Consider the following 21,720-nt stretch of genomic DNA (forward strand, 5'->3'; position numbering starts at 1 on the left):
CATAAGCATTTGCATGATTGTTAGTGCTTTGGAGTCCATTTAAAGTGCATGAGTTATAAATACAGAAGATAGAGCAACCTAACAAACAATAACAAGGTCCCAGAAAACTAATTTTCACCCTAAGGCTGAAGATTTCATTGTAAGTTTGCCAAAAAACAAAATTCTGGATAAGTTACTAAAACTGTTATTTGCATCTTTGTATGTATTTATTACTTGATGTAATAAAGCTTATTTTCATTAACCATTTGTATTAAAACTGTATGTACTGTCACTTTAATCAACATTATGTTAAAAGTGCAAAAACTCAGTAGATAGGCCAATGTTTAACCTTCATGCAAGAGCCTCAAGTCCAGGAACAGACTAAGGAATAGGGCTGCAGACTGCTGGAGACGTTCCATCCATAGCACTGGCCCGATGCAGTCAGTCTCTGGAGGAAGCAGGTAAGGCTGCTTGCCGGCTCCATTGCTACTTATAAAAAGCAAAGTGTGGGATATGTGTAAGAATGAAAGATACCGTAAAGTTCTAGGGATGTGATTTGACACCTTGTAAAAAAACCCATCACCACTCCATTAAGATGGAAGATCACCTCTTCCCTTGTGATTTTAAATCAACATCTTTAATAAAACTAAGCAGATGCTCCCTATTCAAATAAAGCTGGGGAAATTTTAAAAACAGAATAAAGACCCTTTCTGAGGTGAAACTATTCAAGTGTATTGTGATATAGTAAAGACAATGGCATAACACTGGTATTCAGTCACATCAAAATTCTGCAAGGTAAACTAAGTAAAACTGTCTACTGAAACTGGACAATGAAACCCAAAGAAAGGGAGACTTATCAGTGCAAACTATGGATGTTGGAGGATAATACATTTTTGGGAAAGGGACAATTTTGCATAAAAATGGTTCAGATGAGTGAACTCAGACATTCCTTTCAACCTACTGTATCCTCCACATCTTTGTCTGTTAGTTTTCACATAATTTCTTCAATTGACAAAGATGTAATGTCTAAAAACTAAGGCTGTCAAATGATTTAAAAAAAATCGGTTTTAATTGCACTGTTAAATGATAGAATATCAATTTAAATTTATTAAATATTTTTGGATGTTTTTCTACAATTTCAAATATACTGATTTCATTTACAACACAGAATACAAAGTGTACAGTGCTCACTTTATATTTTTGATTACAAATATTTGCACTGTAAAAAACAGTATTTTCAATTTACCTCATACAAGTACTGTAATACAATCTCTATCGTGAAAGTGCAACTTACAAATGTAGATTTTTTTTTTTTACATACCTGCACTCAAAAACAAAACTATGTAAAACTTTAGAGCCTACAAGTCCACTCAGTCCTACTTCTTGTTCAGCCAATTACTAAGAAAAACAAGTTTGTTTACATTTTGAGAGATAATGCTGCCCGCTTCTTATCAGAAGGTCACCTGAAAGTGGTAACAAGCGTTCACAAGGCACTGTTGTAGCCAGCGTTGCAAGGTATTTACGTGCCAGATATGCTAAACATTTGTATGCCCCTTTATGCTTTGACCACCATTCCAGAGTACATGCTTCCATGCTGATGACTGGTTCTGCCTGATAACAATCCAAAGCAGTGCAGACTGACAGACCTTCATTTTCATCATCTGAGTCAGATGGCACCAACAAAAGGTTGATTTTGTTTTTTGGTGGTTCGGGTTCTGTAGTTTCTGCATCAGAGCATTGCTCTATTAAGACTTCTGACGGCATGTTCCAAACCTCTTCCCTCTTGGGTTTTGGAAGGCACTTCAGATTCTTAAACCTTGGATTGAATGCTGTAGCTATCTTTAGAAATCTTATATTGGTACCTTCTTTGCATTTTGTCAAACCTACAGTGAAAGTGTTCTTAAAATCGAACAACATATGCTGGGTTGTCAGAGACTGCCATAACACGAAATAAATGGCAGAATGCGGGTAAAACCACGGAGCACGAGACATACAATTTCCCCCCAAGGAGTTCAGTCACAACCCTGCAAGGCTCAAGTAGTGTTTCTAGCTTTTGCAGTTTTTCAAAATTATCTGGTGGCACTGATAGATTGGGCTTTTGAAGAGCTAATGTGGCTGTGATAGCAGCTTTACTTCTAAGCATGAACTGAACCATACCCAATGTGGAGTTCCATCTGGTTGAAATATCTTGTACAAGAGGTTTTTGTTTCTGTCCATTTGCAGTTTGTTGTATTTCTAGCTCTGTACTGTTAGCTGGATTGTGCTTGAAATGGCCCACAAGTTTTCTACATTTTGCCAGCACGTTTTCTAAACCACCATCGAGTGCTACTTTTGTAATGGATCGCTGCAGACTGTGCGTGATGCATGCCATGTGTTCAAAAGGCAAATGACTGGCTGCTGCAATCATACTGTGTGCACTGTCAGTACTAATTGTTGTTACCTTTTCTTGAATATTCCATTCTTTCGCAACATCCAAGAAGCACTCTGCATATGTTTCAGCATAATGTCTCTCTTCAATGTGTGTTACCGTTAAAGCAAATGATTGCAGCATCAATTAGGTGTGCTGTGACTCCAACACAGCTGTGATTGCTCAAGGATGTCCAGTGATCACCACCCAAAGCAACAGCTAGTGCATTTTTCAGAAGCTCCAACTTTGTAGTCTTCTCATGATATAGGCATCACAAATACTTGGCAATGGTCTCTTGGGAGGGCAAGGTATACGACTAATTAGAAGATGCTATTTGAAGAACGTCTTAGCCCTCTGTTGTTTACAATGTTGAGTGGTCTGCACTCCATAGCTATGCACTTTGCAATAGTACTGGTTAAACTGTTGTACTTTGATCCATGGGCTTGTAGCAATCCTGAAACTCTATAAGTGTACTCTGTCGCAGCTGGCAGGATTCATTTGCTGTCAGAGGGTTATCTGTAGCACAAGAACTGGAGGTGAAAGCATGTTTAGCACGTATGTGGTACTGCAGACTTTAAGTACTTCGATGGTACTGGAATTCAGTCTTGCAATAGCTACAGATAACTGTCTTTTTATCCAGAGGTTTCTTAAAAATAAACTTCCCATTCAAAAGACCTAAACTTTTGGTGCTTTGCTCCATTAACTTTTTCTGATATTTAATCACTCCAGATCATGAGAATACAGTAGAACTGTGCCAGTGTCCACCAAGTAATGTAGTACAGTAAGTAAGAAGGTCAAAACAAAGCTGTGCGAGTAACTCATTTAAAAAAACATTGTTTTGTATTAATTGCTTGTATTAACTGCAATTAATTGACAACCCTACTAGAAATGAGAGGTTTTTTTTTTATAGCTCATCCAATCTGTCTACTGTAAGTTATAAAGGGGATTCTGATTTAAATGGAAATGTTGCCTGAGTACGGACTATAGGATAAGGCCAACTATGTTTCAGGAGAAGTCCTCATCTTTATGTGACTTAAGCATGAAAGCATTAGAGATTGTGTCTAAATCCTCTCACCGTGAGAGAAGAATATTCTCAGCTGATTTGAGTTTTTCCCTCCATTAACAAAAGTGGATAGCCTTTTCCTGTAACATCCATTTAATTAAGGTTTTATGGATCTTGTTTTCTTATCACACCTGTCCTAAACTTGGCACAAATGAACTGACGATTATCTTGAATCTGAGTGTACCAGGATGCCCACCGTAGATGAAATATATGACTGCTATTAACATTGGGCTAAATACTTTAGCCTTGCACTAATAGCAGGTCACTAAACTCAACAATTTAATAGTGTTTATTATGAAGTCTTAACAGCATTAAGCCAGAAAACTTCTAACACATGTTTCAAGGGTAGCAACAAACTCTCTCCTCTTTCCCTGACAAGCCAAATCGGTATTTTCTCTCACACTTATTTGGCATCTGATTCTTGCATTTCTTTAATATGCCTTTTCTTTTCTAGATTCTCCTTTGCTCTTTTTTTCTTTTCTTGCTTTTTCTTCTCAGCTGCTCTTTTCTCTTTGAAAATGTCACTATTTTCACCTTTGTAAAAGAGGTCAACTTTTTGCTGCAGGATTTCTCTGGCTCTCTGTCGGTTCAGCTCCACTGATCTAGTTTGATGACACTAAAAAAAAATTTGTTATTGTAAATTAATTCTGTTCATTCTACACGTACACATTTTTTCCTTTTACTAAACATGTTGTACTACTACAGAGCCTCATCCTGTAAAATCCTTATTAATATAAATTAATCCTAAAATTTAAAACTGTTTATATGAGTAAGGAGTAGAATACTTGGCTTGTAATTTGATTTTATTTATGTACTAGCTGAAAGGAAAAAAAGCAACCCTGATAAGAGATTTAATTTCAGACTAGTAAGGGAAAGTGCACAAGGAAATAAGAAGCCAAATTTGTGTCATGACAGTTTCTAAAGGAAAAGTGTTCTCTTTATGTGGTAACATTCAAGAAATGATTAGAACAATTATGAAGTCTATTAATTAAATTAATGGCTCAAAAAAATCCATTTTAAATGAGCTAGCCGCTCTCTTTCTGCAATAGCAGTAAACGGCAAACCATTTTTGGTAGCCATCAGATGACATGAAGTTAGTGTTTTGAAGTAGCATTTATTGTTTAAGGGTTCTTCTAGTTTTGCCTACTGATTTTTGTCTTAATCCTTTCTCACTGGTAGACTTGAAAATTGCTCCTCCATTCTTTTGAAGTTACTTCTGAATTTAAATTATACAGAGTAAAAGGAAGATATTAAGTTACAGCTAGTGAGCAAAAATTTGTCTCATAAGGATCAATGGGCAGCCCCTAGTTGATAAATTATTTTTACTTATGAGTAATTTGAGGAGCAATAGGTAGGCTCAGTTTGTACCAAGCTTGTTGGATCTGTAGTCTCATCTTGCATTTGTAATAGGGAAGGGAGAGCCTTCTGACTTTTAGTTCCCTGCTCTAGGACCCTGGGAAAGTCACTTAAACTCTGTCCCTCCATTTTACCATCTGTAAAATGGAGAAATTTCCTTATGGCATAGCATGTTGGAAAGCTTGAAGTTTATAAAGTACTTTGGAGTTCTTTAGATATAGGAGCTATTGAAGAGGAAAATTTCAGGATCCCTTTAACTGGATGCAAGATTTGAATGCAAATTTGGTGCTGCCTACTTTTCCTATGAATGAAAGGATTGCCTCAAAAAAAAATCTTATCATTTAGCTCTTTAAAGTCTAATTATTATACTCCTGGGGGAATTCTGCACCAAAAATTAAGAATTCTGCACACCATATTTTAAAATTCTGCATATTTTATTTGTCAAAATAACACAATATAATCAGGCTGGTTTCAATTATTTAATGGAAGCAAATAAATGAATTACCTTGACTACAATCCCAGATGGAATATGCTTCAGGACCACACAGTTGCTTGTCTTATTAGTTGCTTGGCCTCCTGGGCCATCACCTCTTACAAACTGTTCTTCTAAGTCTGTTTCACTTAGTGCAAGAAGATCACAAGAATTCTTCTTTCCTGCTACCGGCAATAAAGGTACAGCCAGTCGGGGGGATAAAAACTTTTGCTGCCTCCAAAGCCATGGCCTCCAAGACAAAGTATTTATGTTGGTTAGTAAGATTGAGGAATGAAACAAACTTGAAGCATTCATAAGGAAATGGAAACAAAAACTCCTCTTGACTGGAACCTGAAATAGAAAATGCCTTGTTTTAACATGATCTAGTTTAGCCTAATATGACCAATGCATTTTAAAAGATGTTATAAACTAGCTATGTAACATTGTTACAGATATGTCAAATTTGGAATGCTAAATATTTCAAATGAATGTTATGAAGTTGCCTTACAGACGAAATAACAACTTTGGCCACTTATTTTGTTGCATCTGTAAAATAGCCACTAAATTAAAACAGACTAAATTTCAAAATCAAGGTGTTAAGTGGCACCTGAAAACACTTATTAACAGAGAAAAGCCTCACACAATAAGTGTCCAAATTTGAGCTTTAGGATGCAGTTAGTTCTGGTGAAATAAACTAATCGCTCACATCATTCTTTTAAGTTTACTTTGTCTTGGAAATTTGATATAAACAATGGTTCAAAACAGCATTCAAATAGGGAAGCAGTTTTGGTTTATACACTCTGGGTGAAATGCTGGTCCCAAGAAAGCAACGGTCCGAATATTATCCCATATACCAGAAAAGGAGGGGGTAAAGACCTAATGGAAAGAGAAGGCTATGCACCTGGCTACATAAAAATCTTATTTGGAAGTCCTTACTCAGGCAAAACTCCCACCAAGTCCTGATATCCTTAAGTCCAGATTCATTCTTGCATTAGCTTAATAGTTCCTATAGTTTTGAGACTATTCCTGGTTCCCATTCTAATTTTTAAAATAAATGGAAGTAACGTGTTTTACTTGCTGGTACTTCATGCTGCACTGACTTTACTGAATTTATCAGTATACCAGCTTGATCAACTTGATTTCAAATTAAGAATCTTTTGTGCTCTGCTGTTTGCCATAAGTTGCTCCTGTCATCAAACCTTTGTGATTTCATTCATGATTTTTGTGCCCACTCCTCCGGTTCTATTTTTCCCTTCATAACTGTTTGTTTCCACATCAAAATGGACACTGACAGTTTAAGATAGCAGGTGAAAGAGCAAATGGGCTATGAAGACAGAATGCTTCACACCTGGAGGTGATCCCTCCTAGTCAGGGTTTTTGATCCTTACAGGCCTGAAAGTGCAGGGAAGCTTGCACTGCAACCACCTATTCTGTGGTTACACAAATGAGGCCAGATTTCTAGTGTTATCAAACAGCACTGTTCCTTGGGCTCTAAGTTAAGATAATAAATGTCTTTGTTTTGCTTTAAATATTTACTTATTTGGCTCAAAAGAATGACTACATGAACTGTATGTCCTGAATGCAGTTGATGAAAAATGTTAACATTCAACTAGTAATAAATCTACACTGGTACAAGAAAGGGGGAAAAACGGAAATAGTTTTGAGTAGTTTTAATGAGCAAGTAAAACTGGCCACTTGGTGGCACTAAAAACTAAAAGATAGGAATGCAGTGTTTTATTGCAGAAACCATAAAGCAACATTTAATTCTTCAAAGCATAGAAGCAATGAGTTATGGTAACAATTTTCCCCTTCCTCCAACTCAGTTACTATTGTCAGTAACTGGTTGCTTATATAACCTTAGTTGAAACAAAGGATAACTGTCTGAGCTACTCATCACACATGAATAGAGAAGGTTTGGGGAGTGCTTAATGCTTGCAGACTAATGTGAATTTGCTACTGTTCCTTGATGCTACAGCTATAAAAAATGACTAAAACAAATATGTCCAGAGCAAGACTGACCTACCAGGATTTCACTTTACACAAAACAGGGTCTAACCCCCCCCCCTCCCCCCCCCCCAGTTGTTAGATATTGTGCGTGTAGGAGAGAAAGGAAATAATGGTGAACCATAGTCCTACTCAGAATGGGTGGTACCTTGCTATCATTAATATAGCTTAATGAGGGGAAACATTTTAGTATATAAAAACAGTATCATCCCAGGGTTTTTTTATACAGTCCTAGAAATGTCAAGTCTGTCAGAATTCCTTAGATCAGGAGGTTTGTACAGTTTGAAAGCTCTGCAATTATTATATCCTATTTATAACATCCAACAGCACACTGGAGATTTTAATTATTGAAGTCTCCACACACACTTAAGACACAGAAGTATCACTCCATTTTGATGAAAGGCTTCTAAATAGTCAACTGTCTTGGTATCTCTTGGTTAAATATATCCTGCAACTCAAACTGAGAAAACTATCAATTTTAGCAAAATGCCCTTAACAGTCAGGCTAGGAAGAAGAACAGTCAGTACTTTAATATGCTGAATATTCTCCTGCTAGCCTTCCTAATTGGAGCAGTCAGCACATATTCCTAAATGCAAGGGTGTCACCTACAAAAAGAGTAGTGGACAACTTGGGTGTTAGGACACCTGTGTCCTATTCCTTCTACCCTGACCCACCGTATGACATTAAACAAGTCTCTTACCGATAGCTTATTTCACCCATCTCTAAGACATGCAATACCTGCCTTATTAAGGTGCTACCCAAGTGAGTAGCATTATTTAATGAATCAGCATTATCATACTGATTTGCAGGTCACCTTATACATTAAAAATATAAATACTTCCTATGTGACTTAAGATGTGTTTTCACTAATGGCTTTCTCCTTCACAGCTCATCCTCTCCTTTTGCTTCATCCTGCAGTGAAGTCACAATCCAGTACTTACAATATCAGTTGTCAAGGAAATAACTGTGGTAGTAAAAACAATGCATCATGCTTTTACTGCAGGATCAGCTAGGAAGAGGTCAGCAAGGGACCATGATCTGATTTAAAACACAGATTGGAAATTATTCATCATGGTAAGCAATTATGGCATATAGATAAGAGATGAGTTTTTTCCCCTTCTAATATAGTATCTTTGGAACAGGCACCTTATCTTCATACTTGTCTGTAAAGCAACTAGCACCCTGTTGACACTGTATGTATGTATGTCTGTTGGGGCAACTAAGAACTAGTCCAAAACATCAGTGTTTATTTTGAAATGCAAATAATCACTTGCAATAACTTGTATCTATTTCTTAAGAAGAGTACCATCCACTTAAGGTCACTGACTAGGGTTAATAGTTAAGTAAGTAAGGCCTGCACAAACTGTTTCAGTGCTTCTCAGTCTGTGGTTCATGCAAGTCTGCTTTCATTCCCTCACACACTGGCAGCACCCTAACAAGCACCTGTCCCACTATTAGCAGCATAAAGGATTCTAGGATAGAGTTGAGGTTGTGAGCACAAGCCTGGGGAAGCAGAAGAAAAAAGTAGTAGAATGTGAGGTCAAGTTTATAAAAAGTCTGAACACCTGCTCTGTTTGGTTTGCAGCCTGGGTTTCCAGTGTATGGGGAGCGAGATGGGTCCTCTCTCTCAGTCACTGGAGATACCACCAGGGCCTTGACAGCTGAGGGACAAAGCAGGAGGCTCAATATTGCCGATGCATTGTCCTGCTGGCTGAACTCCCATATTGGTCCCCATCAGGCATATTTTTGGGGGCTCCATCAAGACCTTAAGTGAAGTTCTACAACCCAGTTCTAAGTCCATGAAAAACAGACAATTTTGAAAAGGAGTTTGTGCAGTGGTGGCTAGAACAGAGGAAGGGGGCGTGGGAGCCAGGACTCCTAGATTTTTAAGAGCAGGTTGGATAAACACCTATCAGGGATGGTCTAGATCAGTGGTTCTTAAACTGGGGTGTGAGACATGCCAGATTTTTTTAGAAAGTAAATAATTGAAAACACAAATTAAGCACAGTCATGTAAATACAACTACTTTGTTTCATCAAACCTAGGTTTTTATTATACATTTTTTAACAATTACTGTAATATACAAACAAAATATATCTAGGTTTTTCATAAGAGGTGCGAGAACATATTTGGATAACCAAAGGGGTGCATGCTGCAGTAAAGATTAAGAACCACTGGTCTAGATAATACTTAGTCCTGGCTTGACTGCAGGGGACTGGACCGAGGTCCCTTCCAGTTCTATGATTCTCTCCCCAGCTCGGGGAGGAGGGCGGGGTGTCAAGATGGGTGTGTAAGGAACAAGAGCTGGGATTCCTAGATTTCCTCCCCAGCTGTAGGAGAAAAGAGAGAATGGGGGGGGGGGGGCGGAGGCAGGGATAGGGGCCAGGACTACTGACTTCTCACCCCAGTTCTAGGAGCAAAGTGGGAAGGGGGACTGAGAGCCGGGACTCCTGGGTTCACTCCCCAGCTCTGGGACCAGAGCGGGGGTGGGGGTGGGGCGGTAGGGATAGGAGCCGGGACTCCTGGGTTCACTCCCCAGCTCTGGGACCAGAGCGAGGGTGGGGGGCGCGGTAGGGATAGGAGCCGGGACTCCTGGGTTCACTCCCCAGCTCTGGGACCGGAGCGGAGGGGGGGAGGGGTGGGCGGTAGGGATAGGAGCCGGGACTCCTGGGTTCACTCCCCAGCTCTGGGAGCAGAGCGGGGGTGGGCGGTAGGGATAGGAGCCGGGACTCCTGGGTTCACTCCCCAGCTCTGGGACCGGAGGGGGGTGGGTGGGCGGTAGGGATAGGAGCCGGGACTCCTGGGTTCACTCCCCAGCTCTGGGACCGGAGCGGAGGGGGGGAGGGGTGGGCGGTAGGGATAGGAGCCGGGACTCCTGGGTTCACTCCCCAGCTCTGGGACCGGAGCGGAGGGGGGGAGGGGTGGGCGGTAGGGATAGGAGCCGGGACTCCTGGGTTCACTCCCCAGCTCTGGGAGCAGAGCGGGGGTGGGCGGTAGGGATAGGAGCCGGGACTCCTGGGTTCACTCCCCAGCTCTGGGAGCAGAGTGGGGGTGGGCGGTAGGGATAGGAGCCGGGACTCCTGGGTTCACTCCCCAGCTCTGGGAGCAGAGGGGGGGGCGTGGGCGGTAGGGATAGGAGCCGGGACTCCTGGGTTCACTCCCCAGCTCTGGGACCGGAGGGGGGGGTGGGCGGTAGGGATAGGAGCCGGGACTCCTGGGTTCACTCCCCAGCTCTGGGAGCAGAGGGGGGGTGGGCGGTAGGGATGGGAGCCGGGACTCCTGGGTTCACTCCCCAGCTCTGGGACCAGAGGGGGGGGCGTGGGCGGTAGGGATAGGAGCCGGGACTCCTGGGTTCACTCCCCAGCTCTGGGACCGGAGGGGGGGGGTGGGCGGTAGGGATAGGAGCCGGGACTCCTGGGTTCACTCCCCAGCTCTGGGAGCAGAGGGGGGGGTGGGCGGTAGGGATAGGAGCCAGGACTCCTGGGTTCACTCCCCAGCTCTGGGACCGGAGGGGGGGGTGGGCGGTAGGGATAGGAGCCGGGACTCCTGGGTTCACTCCCCAGCTCTGGGACCGGAGGGGGGGGTGGGTGGTAGGGATAGGAGCCGGGACTCCTGGGTTCACTCCCCAGCTCTGGGAGCAGAGGGGGGGGCGTGGGCGGTAGGGATAGGAGCCGGGACTCCTGGGTTCACTCCCCAGCTCTGGGACCGGAGGGGGGGGGTGGGCGGTAGGGATAGGAGCCGGGACTCCTGGGTTCACTCCCCAGCTCTGGGAGCAGAGGGGGGGTGGGCGGTAGGGATAGGAGCCGGGACTCCTGGGTTCACTCCCCAGCTCTGGGACCGGAGGGGGGGGTGGGCGGTAGGGATAGGAGCCGGGACTCCTGGGTTCACTCCCCAGCTCTGGGAGCAGAGGGGGGGTGGGCGGTAGGGATAGGAGCCGGGACTCCTGGGTTCACTCCCCAGCTCTGGGACCAGAGGGGGGGGGCGTGGGCGGTAGGGATAGGAGCCGGGACTCCTGGGTTCACTCCCCAGCTCTGGGACCGGAGGGGGGGGTGGGCGGAAGGGATAGGAGCCGGGACTCCTGGGTTCACTCCCCAGCTCTGGGACCGGAGGGGGGGGCGTGGGCGGTAGGGATAGGAGCCGGGACTCCTGGGTTCACTCCCCAGCTCTGGGAGCAGAGGGGGGATGGAGGGTTAGAGGGGGGGGCAGGGATAGGAGCCGGGTTCTCTCCCCAGCTGGGCCCCTGCCTGTAGCCTGACAAACCCGCAGCGAAGAACTGGAGTCTGAAGTCCAGATCAAAGGGGGCTCGGGGTCAGGCGCGCGCCCAACGGCTCTAAGGCGCCAGGCGGGGCCCTTCTTACTTACAGGCAAGGGAGGGTCAGCACAGGTCCCACAACATCCGCATCGGCCGTTTTGCGCATGCGCCCCCGCCAAGACAGTACCACAGACATCCATCTGCGCATACGTAATACACTTCCTACTGTATGAGCGCTCTGCGCATCTCCAATCCGCAAGAATCCCTCACCGTCCCTCACTGAGCATGCGCAGGCAAGCCGGTCCTCCCGCACACTATGCCGGAGCGCAAAAACCAATCAGCCAATCATGTCCCGGGTACTCGTGCGGCGCGCAGCCGCACCTGCCAATCCGAACGCGGCGATATGGCTCGCCTGTACTTCCCGCACCTCAGCCAATAACGACGCACGATTGGGTCTGGCGCGCGGCCAGAACAGCCAATCATCGCGAGGGGGCCAGTCTCTCGTGCCCTCTGCCCCCCCCGAACGTTCGAATCCCAGCCGCCAATCGTGAGGAAGGAGATCGCGGCTGGTGCTTGTTTACCGCCTAACGGTCGCCGGAGGGGAGCAGTGCTGAAACCAGGATACCCTTCCCTCCGAACAGGCAGAGATGCAGGTAAGGGCGGAGCGAGCCCAGACATGGGACCCTGGAGCAGAAGACACCCAGTGACGCGGGCCTTAGCATGCCGCGGCTTTCAGCCCCCTCCCCCCTCAGTCCCAGTTAGGCGAGACGTCCTCAATTATAGCTTCGACCCCGCCCCCAACAGCGAGTGGCGGTCTTGTTGACCAATCCTGGGGTAGCAGCCCTGTCAACAGTCTAAAACGCGGTGGTTAGCCGCCCAATGAGAGGAGAGGGGCGGAGCCTGGACTGGGAAATTGGAACGGGGTGCGGGGCGGAGAGCTCTAGGGGAGAGGAAACCCACGGAAAGGAGGCGGGGTTAGAGGGGGAGAGGAGAGCAAGCGTCTGAGGAGATAGCTGGGAGGAGTGAGGGAGAGATGGGAGAAGAGGCTGGAGGGAGTGGGAGGACCCAGTAGGGTGGGGTAGGAACTAGTGGGAGGTGAGGAGAGGGTGGGGGAGGACCCAATGCGAGGGAAGGGGCGTGAGGGAGGATGGGGGCCTGAAAGGGGAGAGATAGTGGACAGAGAGAGGGCCTGAAGTGGGAGGGGAGGGGAGGAAAGTACTTGAGGGCAAAGGGACCAGATGCTGCTCAGAGGTGGGGGTTGTTAAATGAGGGGGGTAATCCCCACTGTAAATGTGCTGGTGTTGGTGTAGGTGTAGCAGCTCACCAGCATACATGTTTAGTTCATGTTTTTTTGAGTTGGTCCTAGAGTTTGTTCTGGGATGTACCTTGGCCTGTAAGAATAGAGTCCAGGAAATGTTTCCTGTCATTTTTCTGTTTAATTAAAAGTGAGAATAGTCTAAAATTGTAAAAGAGTTTGGAGGTTACTCGTCACGCTTTTAAGCACTGGTGTAATTGAAGTGGTTTAGTTCTCCCAAATTAAATTTAGTGATCAAATGTGTTTCTTTTATGGCCCAGTTATTTTAAGAGTGATAAAAAAAGCCAACATTTAATGTCTGAAATGTAGTTTCTGCATGCTGAAAGTTCAGAGCAATCTAGATGCAATTTTATGTGCACTTGACTTCTCCATATTTTTACTCTCACAGGTATTTAACTTCTATTAAAAAACTTGCATCAGTTCATCTGAGGGAAAACACATAAGGGTTAGTTTTGCAGACTGGTCTAATTTAGTGTCTTTCTACACTAAATGGAAGATCAGTGTTTGGGACTGTAAGGGCTGATCGGTACTGCAAGAACAACCAAAATAAGGGACCCCATGACAGCTGAGTTATTTCCTGATCCTGTTACAATAACGTTAAAATTTGTAATGTGGACAGGACTAGGCTTGGCAAGCTGGTCAATTGGTCACCTATTATTTGACCAATGTCAAATATCGTCAACAGATATTCTAGCAAGAACGCCCAGAGCTCAGCAGCAGCCTACTTTTGTTTGCATCCTCATGCTATCGATTAGCAACCCTACTTAAATGTCTTGTCGCTCACTTCGCTACCTGTTTGGGGGGGAAAAGGTGAACTGATAGAAAGTTGAGCATCTTAACTGGGTGTAATCTTCAAAACAAACATTCTGTGTATGCATGTATATCATCATATACCAGACCATCAATATACGTAGCAGCTTACAAAGCACGTTAAACAACTTAAAAGACATGGTCCATGTCCCAAAGTGTTTACTATCTAAACTGACTAGACAAATGTACAAACTGAGAGGAGGGTTCAGTCATTAAACCTTCTCCCTAACCCAAAGAAAATTAGATGCACAGCCATTAAGCTTGAAGAGTTGGCCTCGCATAAGTGCATTTAAAAATGACTTTTTTTCTTTTATAGTTGCCATGTGTTTGTTTTTGTTTAATTTCATGTTTCTTTTCTTTTGTAACTGTTAAGTCTTGAGTAACTTCATATTTAAATGCTAACCTAATATTGCTATAAAATATAATTATGCTATCATTTTTTTCAGAACTCCACTTAATAGTGTTTTGCATTTTTCTGAGTTAAAATAACTCAGTTAAGTAACTCGTTTTTTGTACTTAGGTATAAGTATCCATCTAAGATTTTTGGACACCATAAAGTCATACTCTTTTTTGTTACTGTTGTTAATGTTCTGATCAATTAATGCTTTACAATATTTGGCTATTTTTGACATTATTTGATTAGTCAATTGACCATTTATTTTTGGAATGATCAACCAACAGAAACCACACACTGTAGTTCACCTCTCCACTTCCAGCAAGTCCATGGCATAGGTTCTGAACACTTGTAGCATAGTTTGTTCTTGTGTTGTTTGTAGATGCAAATCATGTGACAACTGTGTTTGAAAATTATTCCAGATGCTGTTATATAACCAAGAGTGGACCAGTCCTGAACTGTTATTCTTGAGGCAGCGGTTGAGTCTGAGTGCAGTGAAGGCAGTTTATTCAGGCCTTGAGGGAGAAAAGGACCTCATATTGTTCTATAATGATTTCTTTTGCTGACTTGTAGAGCAGTACTAATGGATTCCCGAGGGAGCAAATTCTGGCTTTCCTGGGCTGGATCAACAGTTGACACAATCCAGGAACTTTTAACATGGAGCTTGATGCAAATTTGCCAGACACCCATTAGTTTAAAGACTAAACTTACCAGACAGAGCCAATATGAGAGAATGGTGTCAGGAGAGCCACCAGCAAATACCAGGAGCAATTTGCTGCTAAGGAACATAATCCATGACTTCAGGCTGATGGAAAATGGGTGAATGCTGGGATTCTTGCTAAGAAGCTGTCCCTGAACTTTGGTTGGGACCTCTATTTTTTGTATCCACTTTTAGGTGTCTGATAAATTTGAAGCTTTTCCACATCTTTTCTGGCTGCTAGAAGGGAGAAAGAGCTTTCTTTTTCTAAGCACCTCTGACTATTAGGGAGGTGTGCATCTTTAGTATTCTACCCTTTCCCCAGCTTCTGTTTTTTTAGATCCTCCTCTCATGGAGATAGCTGCAGTGCCTGCCTGTGAAGTAATTTTTTCAGACATGACTTTTCTCAGTTTCACTGCTGCCTACTGAATTATTAAATACCAGCAATGAAAAAAACAGAGTCTAGTTAATTTTCATCAGCTGCTGCTTGGAAAAGCAACTTTAAGATGATGGTTTGGGGGGAGCAGGACGGTGCTCCGGGCTGGGACTGAGGGTTTCGGAGGGCAGGAGAGGGATCAGGCTGGGGCAGGGGGTCGGGGCACAGGAGGGGGTCAGGGGTACAGGCTCTGGGCATCGTTTACCTCAAGTGGCTCCCAGAAGCAGCGGCATGTCCTCCCTCCAGCTCCTATGCGGATGTGTGGCCGGGCAGCTTTGCACACTGCCCTGTCCGCAGGCGCCGCCCCTGCAGCTCCCATTGGCTGCGGTTTCCGGCCAATGGGAGCTGTGGGGGCAGTGCGCGGCACCCCCTGACTGCCCCTATGTTTAGGAGCTGGAGGGGAGACATGCCACTGCTTCCAGGAGCCACGCGGAGTGGGACAAGCCCCCAACCCTGCTCCCTGGCGGGAGCTCGAGAACCAGATTAAAACTTCTGGAGGGCTGGATGCGGCCCTTGGGCCACAGTTTTCCCACCCCGATCTAAAGATTAATCAAATTGTTTAATCAAACAACGAAGCCAAACTGCTTTTTGAATTGAAAGTATGATAATTCTGTATTTTCAAAGAATAACAACGGTATCGTTTTGGGGAATAAAATATGGAAAATTTGGACTTGGTGAAAACTGTGCAAGAACTCTCTCACTCTTCTATAGAATCTGACATCAGAAGTTCCTACAACTCTGGCTGTAACTTGAATACTAACAGGTAATGATAATGTATAGCACAAACTAATATGTATATTTTTAAAAGAGGAAATATGTATTGGACTACAGCTCTTTTTTGTCTCTTTCTGTTTGGATGGTGCCTAAACTCATTTGAAGTGATGTCTTGTTTCACTAAAGTAGAAGCTTCAGAATTTATTATGCGGCTTTGTTAGCTTCTGCTGGGACAAAAAGAAAGGTGACAAAAAAGGGCCAAAGCATACATGTGAAATAATACCTCAATTGTTGGTGTACTTCTTTATTATTTTAAATCTGTAGAGAATGCAGCTGTATTATTAAATCTGTATGTAAATGTATATAGGCCACTTCTACCCAAATATAATATTGTGAATAGTTTGTTCTTTCATATGTTAAATGGAGCTAATATAAGACCACTTTTATGATAAAATTGCTTATTAAAATAGGTTTCAGAGTAGCAGCCGTGTTAGTCTGTATTCGCAAAAAGAAAAGGAGTACTTGTGGCACCTTAGGTGCCACAAGTACTCCTTTTCTTATTAAAATAGTAATTGTATTCATTTACCTGTACTTACATTTTGTAATGTAGGAGGAAGCATCACAGTTCACATTTATTTATTGTTCTTAAAATGCATCTTCCTTGTTTTTCCAACTTGTCTCTTTCTTCCTTTCAAGGTTGAACTTTTTTTCTTCTTGTGCGCTTTGGGCCTGATAAAAGCCCAATAAAGTCGATGTGATACTTTCCATTGACTTCAGTGGGATTTGGATTAGGTCCATTCAGTCCGGGATCAGTTATGTCAGTGTCATGTGAGTGACAGTTGTGATCTTGCACAGCCTTTTGTAATACTGATGTGTTTTCTGGCATTGAGAAATGAATAAAGATAATTCTATTCCTTTAGTATACTGTTGCTGTAGGAGGGATAGGACTATCTATTGTGATTAATGAGTATTGCTGTTGAAAGCCACAAAATCTCATTTCTTTAGACGATAGAGAGGTACTTAGAATGAAACTAGACAACCTTTTAGTCTGTCACTCAAACTGCTAACAGTCACCATTTCCAGGCAGGTGACACAATAAATGTTGAGCCAAGAATGACAGTCTGTATCCAGAGCATTTTGTTAAATAAAGCTATAAAATAACAGAACATACCTGTTGACTCTTACCAATTCTTATTCTATCTATAGGTACATCTTTATAAAGACAAGAAGGAAAAATTAAAAATTCTGTAATTGTGATGGTCTCATAATATCTATCAATCCAGAAGGAGGCACTGCAGTTCTTTTCTTTTTCTTTACACTTCATAAAAACAAAGAAAATATATTGTAAACATCCTGATATGAAATAGGATTCTGCAAGACAACTGTAATGTGCAAAACACGAAAAGGAATACAAAAAGCTGTCCACTTAAGCAGATAACTCCATTGTGCCAGGAAGCTAAATCTGGGCTAGTGAACCTACCAGGTAGCTAATCAAGTGTAGGACTGTGATTACTAGTTCAGCAAGGACCCCAAGTGGTTAGTGAGCACATAAGCTTTCTGTGGCTTTACCCTATACTTTCACCTCCTGTGAAGGTTAGAATTTCCAAGTAGGAATTAAGGCTAGGACAGAGATTTTTTTGGGACTGTACCAGATTCCCAATAGAAAGAGGGAAGGATGCATTTCCCTGGAAAACAGGGATTTATAATTTGTGATTAAATTGTAGCCCTGGTTGATCTCACTCACTAAACTGCTGTGTTTGAATCCCGACACTGGATGATTTTGTTTGACTCTGGCTTCTCTAGCACTCTGCCTGGGCATAGATTCTGTGTGGTACCCTTTCTGGAAGTGGGATCCCTGGGCCCAGTTGCCCTAGTTCCCAGGACCAGTGCTGAACTCCCTAAGAGTCCCCAGTAACTTAAACATGCCCTTTCCCAGAGCTCCATTTTTGTGGGCACTCTGGTTTATAATTTACCCCTTCAGGGGACATATTATAGTTGAAGCAAATAGACACAGATTTTGCAAAAAGATTTTTAGAACAATCACTTTTTGCTTTAAACAGCACCAGAGATACACAGATCAAGACAAAAGAATACACATCTACACACCATTACCTGCCCTCACTTCATTACCACTTGTGAGCATTCTTCAGGATTTGAATCTGTTTCTTCTCAGGGATCCAAATCCCTTCTCTGAGACTTCACTCCTCCAGCTCAGGCTTCTCTTCTGAATCTCCTTTCTGCCCGCTTTCTTTAGCTTTGTCTGGTCAGAAACCTGCCTTTTTTGAATCACTCCAAAGTTCTCAGTGTTTGTGTTTTTTAACCCCCTGTTCTGACACTTCTGTCTCTTTGTTCTCTTCTGGAGATTTTCCACTCCTTAAACCCCTTTTACTCTCTGCAGCCAAGCAAGAGAAAACTGCTTTCACCTAGGATGTAGTCATCCCATTTTTCTGTCTGGGTTTGTTGATGGTCTTTAACAACTGTCCTACTCAGAGATGGACACTAAGGAATCTCTCTCTGTCTCCTTAGGACAAGGAATATGAGGCAAGAATACAGTAAAGTTCATAGTGATAAGTACTCAAATATGCAAAAAGTTCATAATTTCAAACAGAATTAATAAATTATACATTGATTCCCTAAGTTATCACAACATGTTTTATGAATTTTCTCACTTTTTTGAGGGGAAAAATAACCTTGTTTGTGTGATCAGATCAATCTGATTTTTAGTATATTGGGTTTCAGAATGAGAAATCAATACATAAAAAGGGTTTTGTATTACTAGTGTATTATTTTGAGTACTGTTGTTGGACAACATTTGGCACAGTAAATAATTCAAATGTTTTTCTTCATGTTTCAACAGAAGTAGTCCTTCATCCAATCCGAATGGAGTTTCCAGTTTCTCAGGGAAGACCAGCCCCTCTGTAATTCCTGGTTCTGTTGAAGTGCTGGCCTCCTTTATGCAAGATATACAAAAGAGTGGAAGGACAGACTCAGAAATTTTGAAGAACTGTGAGGTATCTGATGTTCAGTTTTATTTTTTTAAGTTTGTATTATGTAAAAAGGTTGCAGTATGGAGGACAGGTCTAATGGTGCTATAATTTAGAAATAAGATGTGACAATGTGTGTTTTGACATGTATTTAGGGAACTGTTGTGACATAACAGTTAGAATGTAGTACATTCCACAATGTAATCAGTTACATTTCTGTGCCTTATTGAAATCCTAGCTTGGCTTCGTATATCTTAATATGGCACATATAAAGTACAGATGTAAATGTGTTTGAAATGTAATAGACATTTTTTTAAAATGTTGCAATAACTTTGAGTCTAATTTTTAAACCTTTAAAAGCACTGAAATTCAATGTAAAATATTACACCAGGGTAACTACACGGTTGTTAGCAGAGTTACTTGTACTGTACGGTATGGTACCGTGAAATCAGAATCAGAACCAAAGTCTTAGAAAAGTACTAGTGTGAGTCATTAGTTTTATTTTCAAGAAACGATTAGTGTTTTTGAATTGTGGCATCAGTGTGTGTTGCATTCTTCAACAGGTGTCAGGTCACTTTAGCTCATTCTAGATTAAAATATAAGTATAAAAATAAGATAATGTAAATAAAACCAAACTCACTGGTGCTATTTATAAATTTGATAGTCACTTAATGTTTTAGAAGTCTTTTACATCATTTTATTAACTTGCATTTGTTTTAGTCTTTTTAAAATCTGTAATAATGTTATTGACATTGTAGTAGCACTTTGTAGCGGTGGAAATGTCTTGAAATACTATTAATGTTTTACAAAAAAGTAGCTTCTTTGCAAATCCAGTACTTTTTCAGAGTTTCATGACTTGACATTTTAACATAAATTTCCCCAAACCACTAGGCAGAAGTCAACATCTTGATAGTGAATAAGAGATAGTAAGTAGGTAGAGTGGGATATGGTATGAACTTTAGACAAATATTACTCTGACTAGAACCGACCCTGTCATCAAATGATGGGACTCAGGATTTTGGCCTGCATACATAATGTATGTTTGCTTTTTGGAACATACTCACCCTGAGAACCATTGGTGCTCCTATTCTCTTGTCACGTGAATGACAATGAGAGTGGAACCAGTGCAGGATTTTTATGGCAGGACTCTGCGAGACATGTTGGAGTGTTGCTGCCAAGGTGATTATTAATGGCTATAATTGTCTATGGTCAGCCCCCAGTGGTGAGGGTGTCATCTGTATCAGTCTTGACAGTGTTGCCTTGACCTTGTCAAGGAACGCTCATAAATCCCTCAGAAGCTGGTCTCCTATCTCTGTATGTTCCATGGTGGCAAGATTTTCTTATAGATATGGCAATGGCAACATCATCACTGCTTATGCACCTGCTAACCTTGATGATGAGGAGGACAAGGAACTATATGCACCAGCCATGTATGATGTCATCAGCAGAGTATCTGTTCATGACATTTTCATTGTGTGATGAGATGTCAATGCTATGCTGGTAGCCAATGCTAGAACAGCTTGGCCGGAAAGCATTGGGCATTTGTTTGTGGATGCGACCACAAATGATAACGGTAAGTGATTGCTCAGGTTTTGTGCTCCAACCAGACTCCATGTTTCTGACACCGATTTCCAACAGAAGAACATACATGCCTGGACTTGGTATTTGAATGCTGGAAGAAGAATCAACAAAGCACTAGATCACATTCTCATATCCAAGCAATGGAGAATCTGTATACACCTCTGTTGGTTGATAAGTAGCACTGAAGTTGGGAATACTGCCTGCAGGTTGCCTGTGGCCATGGTGAAACCAAAGTTGTAGGCAACTCAAACCAAGCCTTCCGTTAGTCATTTAGACTGACTGACTGACATTGCTGTCAAAATGAAATACCAGACCGAAATCTTCAAATGATTTGACACTCTAATCCTTGCATGTGAAAACCCTGAACATTAGGAAATCAACAATTTGTGCGACTGTTTCCAGCCTTCTGTTATGGATGCCCCAAACAAAGTGCTGGGGAAAAGTTGCACCAGCCCTAAACATTAATGAATCAATCAACAGAGCCCGGACATCATAGGAAAACAGCATGTGGCTCACTTAAATGGGAACTATTAAGAATACTGATGACTCAGTGCCTTGCATAATACAACTTTAGAGCAGGACCATGAAATGTTTTGGGCAAATAAGGCTCAATTGATGGAAGCTTCATTGGCCAGAAATGATTATGGCTTGTCTGTAAAGAACTGTGCACCTTAAAAACTGGTCCACGGAACAAATCCTCCATTGTGAAAGATGGACACAATAACATACTGGACACCGAGGCAGAGTGTCTGAATGGATGGAAAGAACACTTTCAGGAGCTTCTGAACAACCCCATCAAAGCTGCTGATGTCAGCTTCAGGAGGATGCAAAGAATCCAGTAACCGCCCCACCATGTAGAGGATGTACTATTGAGGAGGTTCGAAGTGCAGCCTATACGCCCAAGAATTGTTGTGCTGCTGGTATTTGTGGTGTAGCTGATCAAACATGGTTGGTATTCTGTCTTGGAGTGGCTGACACATATTATCAACCAAGTATGGGTTTGTGAGAAACTACCGAAAAACTGGGACCATAGAATTGTTTTGAAAAGGGAAAGGTGATTGTCCGGTGTGTTCTACTCACCATGGAATCACTTTGTGCTCCATTCCAAGCAACTGTTCACGCTGGTTCTTCTTGAGCATGTTAAGCCCACTGTAACGAATCTGTGACATCTACAGCAAGCCAGGTTTATGCCTGGCTGATTAACCACAGAACAGATTTTTACCATTAGACAAACGATTAAAAAAGCCCAAGAGTTT

At 42.5% G+C, this 21,720-nt stretch overlaps 2 protein-coding genes and 1 pseudogene across 6 annotated transcripts in view; 1 reads left to right on the forward strand and 2 right to left on the reverse strand.

The window, feature by feature from the left end:
- Positions 1-1,355: 1,355 nt before the first annotated feature.
- On the reverse strand, positions 1,356-3,086 carry LOC140898733 (E3 SUMO-protein ligase ZBED1-like; annotated as a pseudogene).
- Positions 3,087-3,852: 766 nt separating this feature from the next.
- Positions 3,853-11,756, reverse strand: MTRFR (mitochondrial translation release factor in rescue). The gene is given in 4 exon segments (XM_073313023.1): positions 3,853-4,065; positions 5,311-5,628; positions 11,644-11,706; positions 11,709-11,756. Coding segments are annotated over 4 exon segments (627 nt in total). The 5' UTR covers positions 11,742-11,756.
- A 166-nt stretch (positions 11,757-11,922) lies between these two features.
- Positions 11,923-21,720, forward strand: part of MPHOSPH9 (M-phase phosphoprotein 9) — a 42,464-nt gene continuing 32,666 nt past the window's right edge. For 2 of the 5 annotated variants that reach the window (XM_073313008.1, XM_073313013.1), the window contains exons 1-3: positions 11,928-12,186; positions 15,810-15,948; positions 18,757-18,910. In XM_073313008.1, the coding sequence (XP_073169109.1) occupies positions 15,842-15,948; positions 18,757-18,910 (261 nt within the window). In that variant the 5' untranslated portion in view covers positions 11,928-12,186; positions 15,810-15,841. Of the gene's footprint in view, positions 12,187-15,809; positions 15,949-18,297; positions 18,441-18,756; positions 18,911-21,720 lie in introns of those variants that run through there. The other 3 variants (XM_073313011.1, XM_073313012.1, XM_073313010.1) reach the window with 3 other exon arrangements.

This window comes from Lepidochelys kempii, chromosome 15 (assembly GCF_965140265.1).
Source record: "Lepidochelys kempii isolate rLepKem1 chromosome 15, rLepKem1.hap2, whole genome shotgun sequence".
NCBI lineage: Eukaryota > Metazoa > Chordata > Testudines > Cheloniidae > Lepidochelys > Lepidochelys kempii.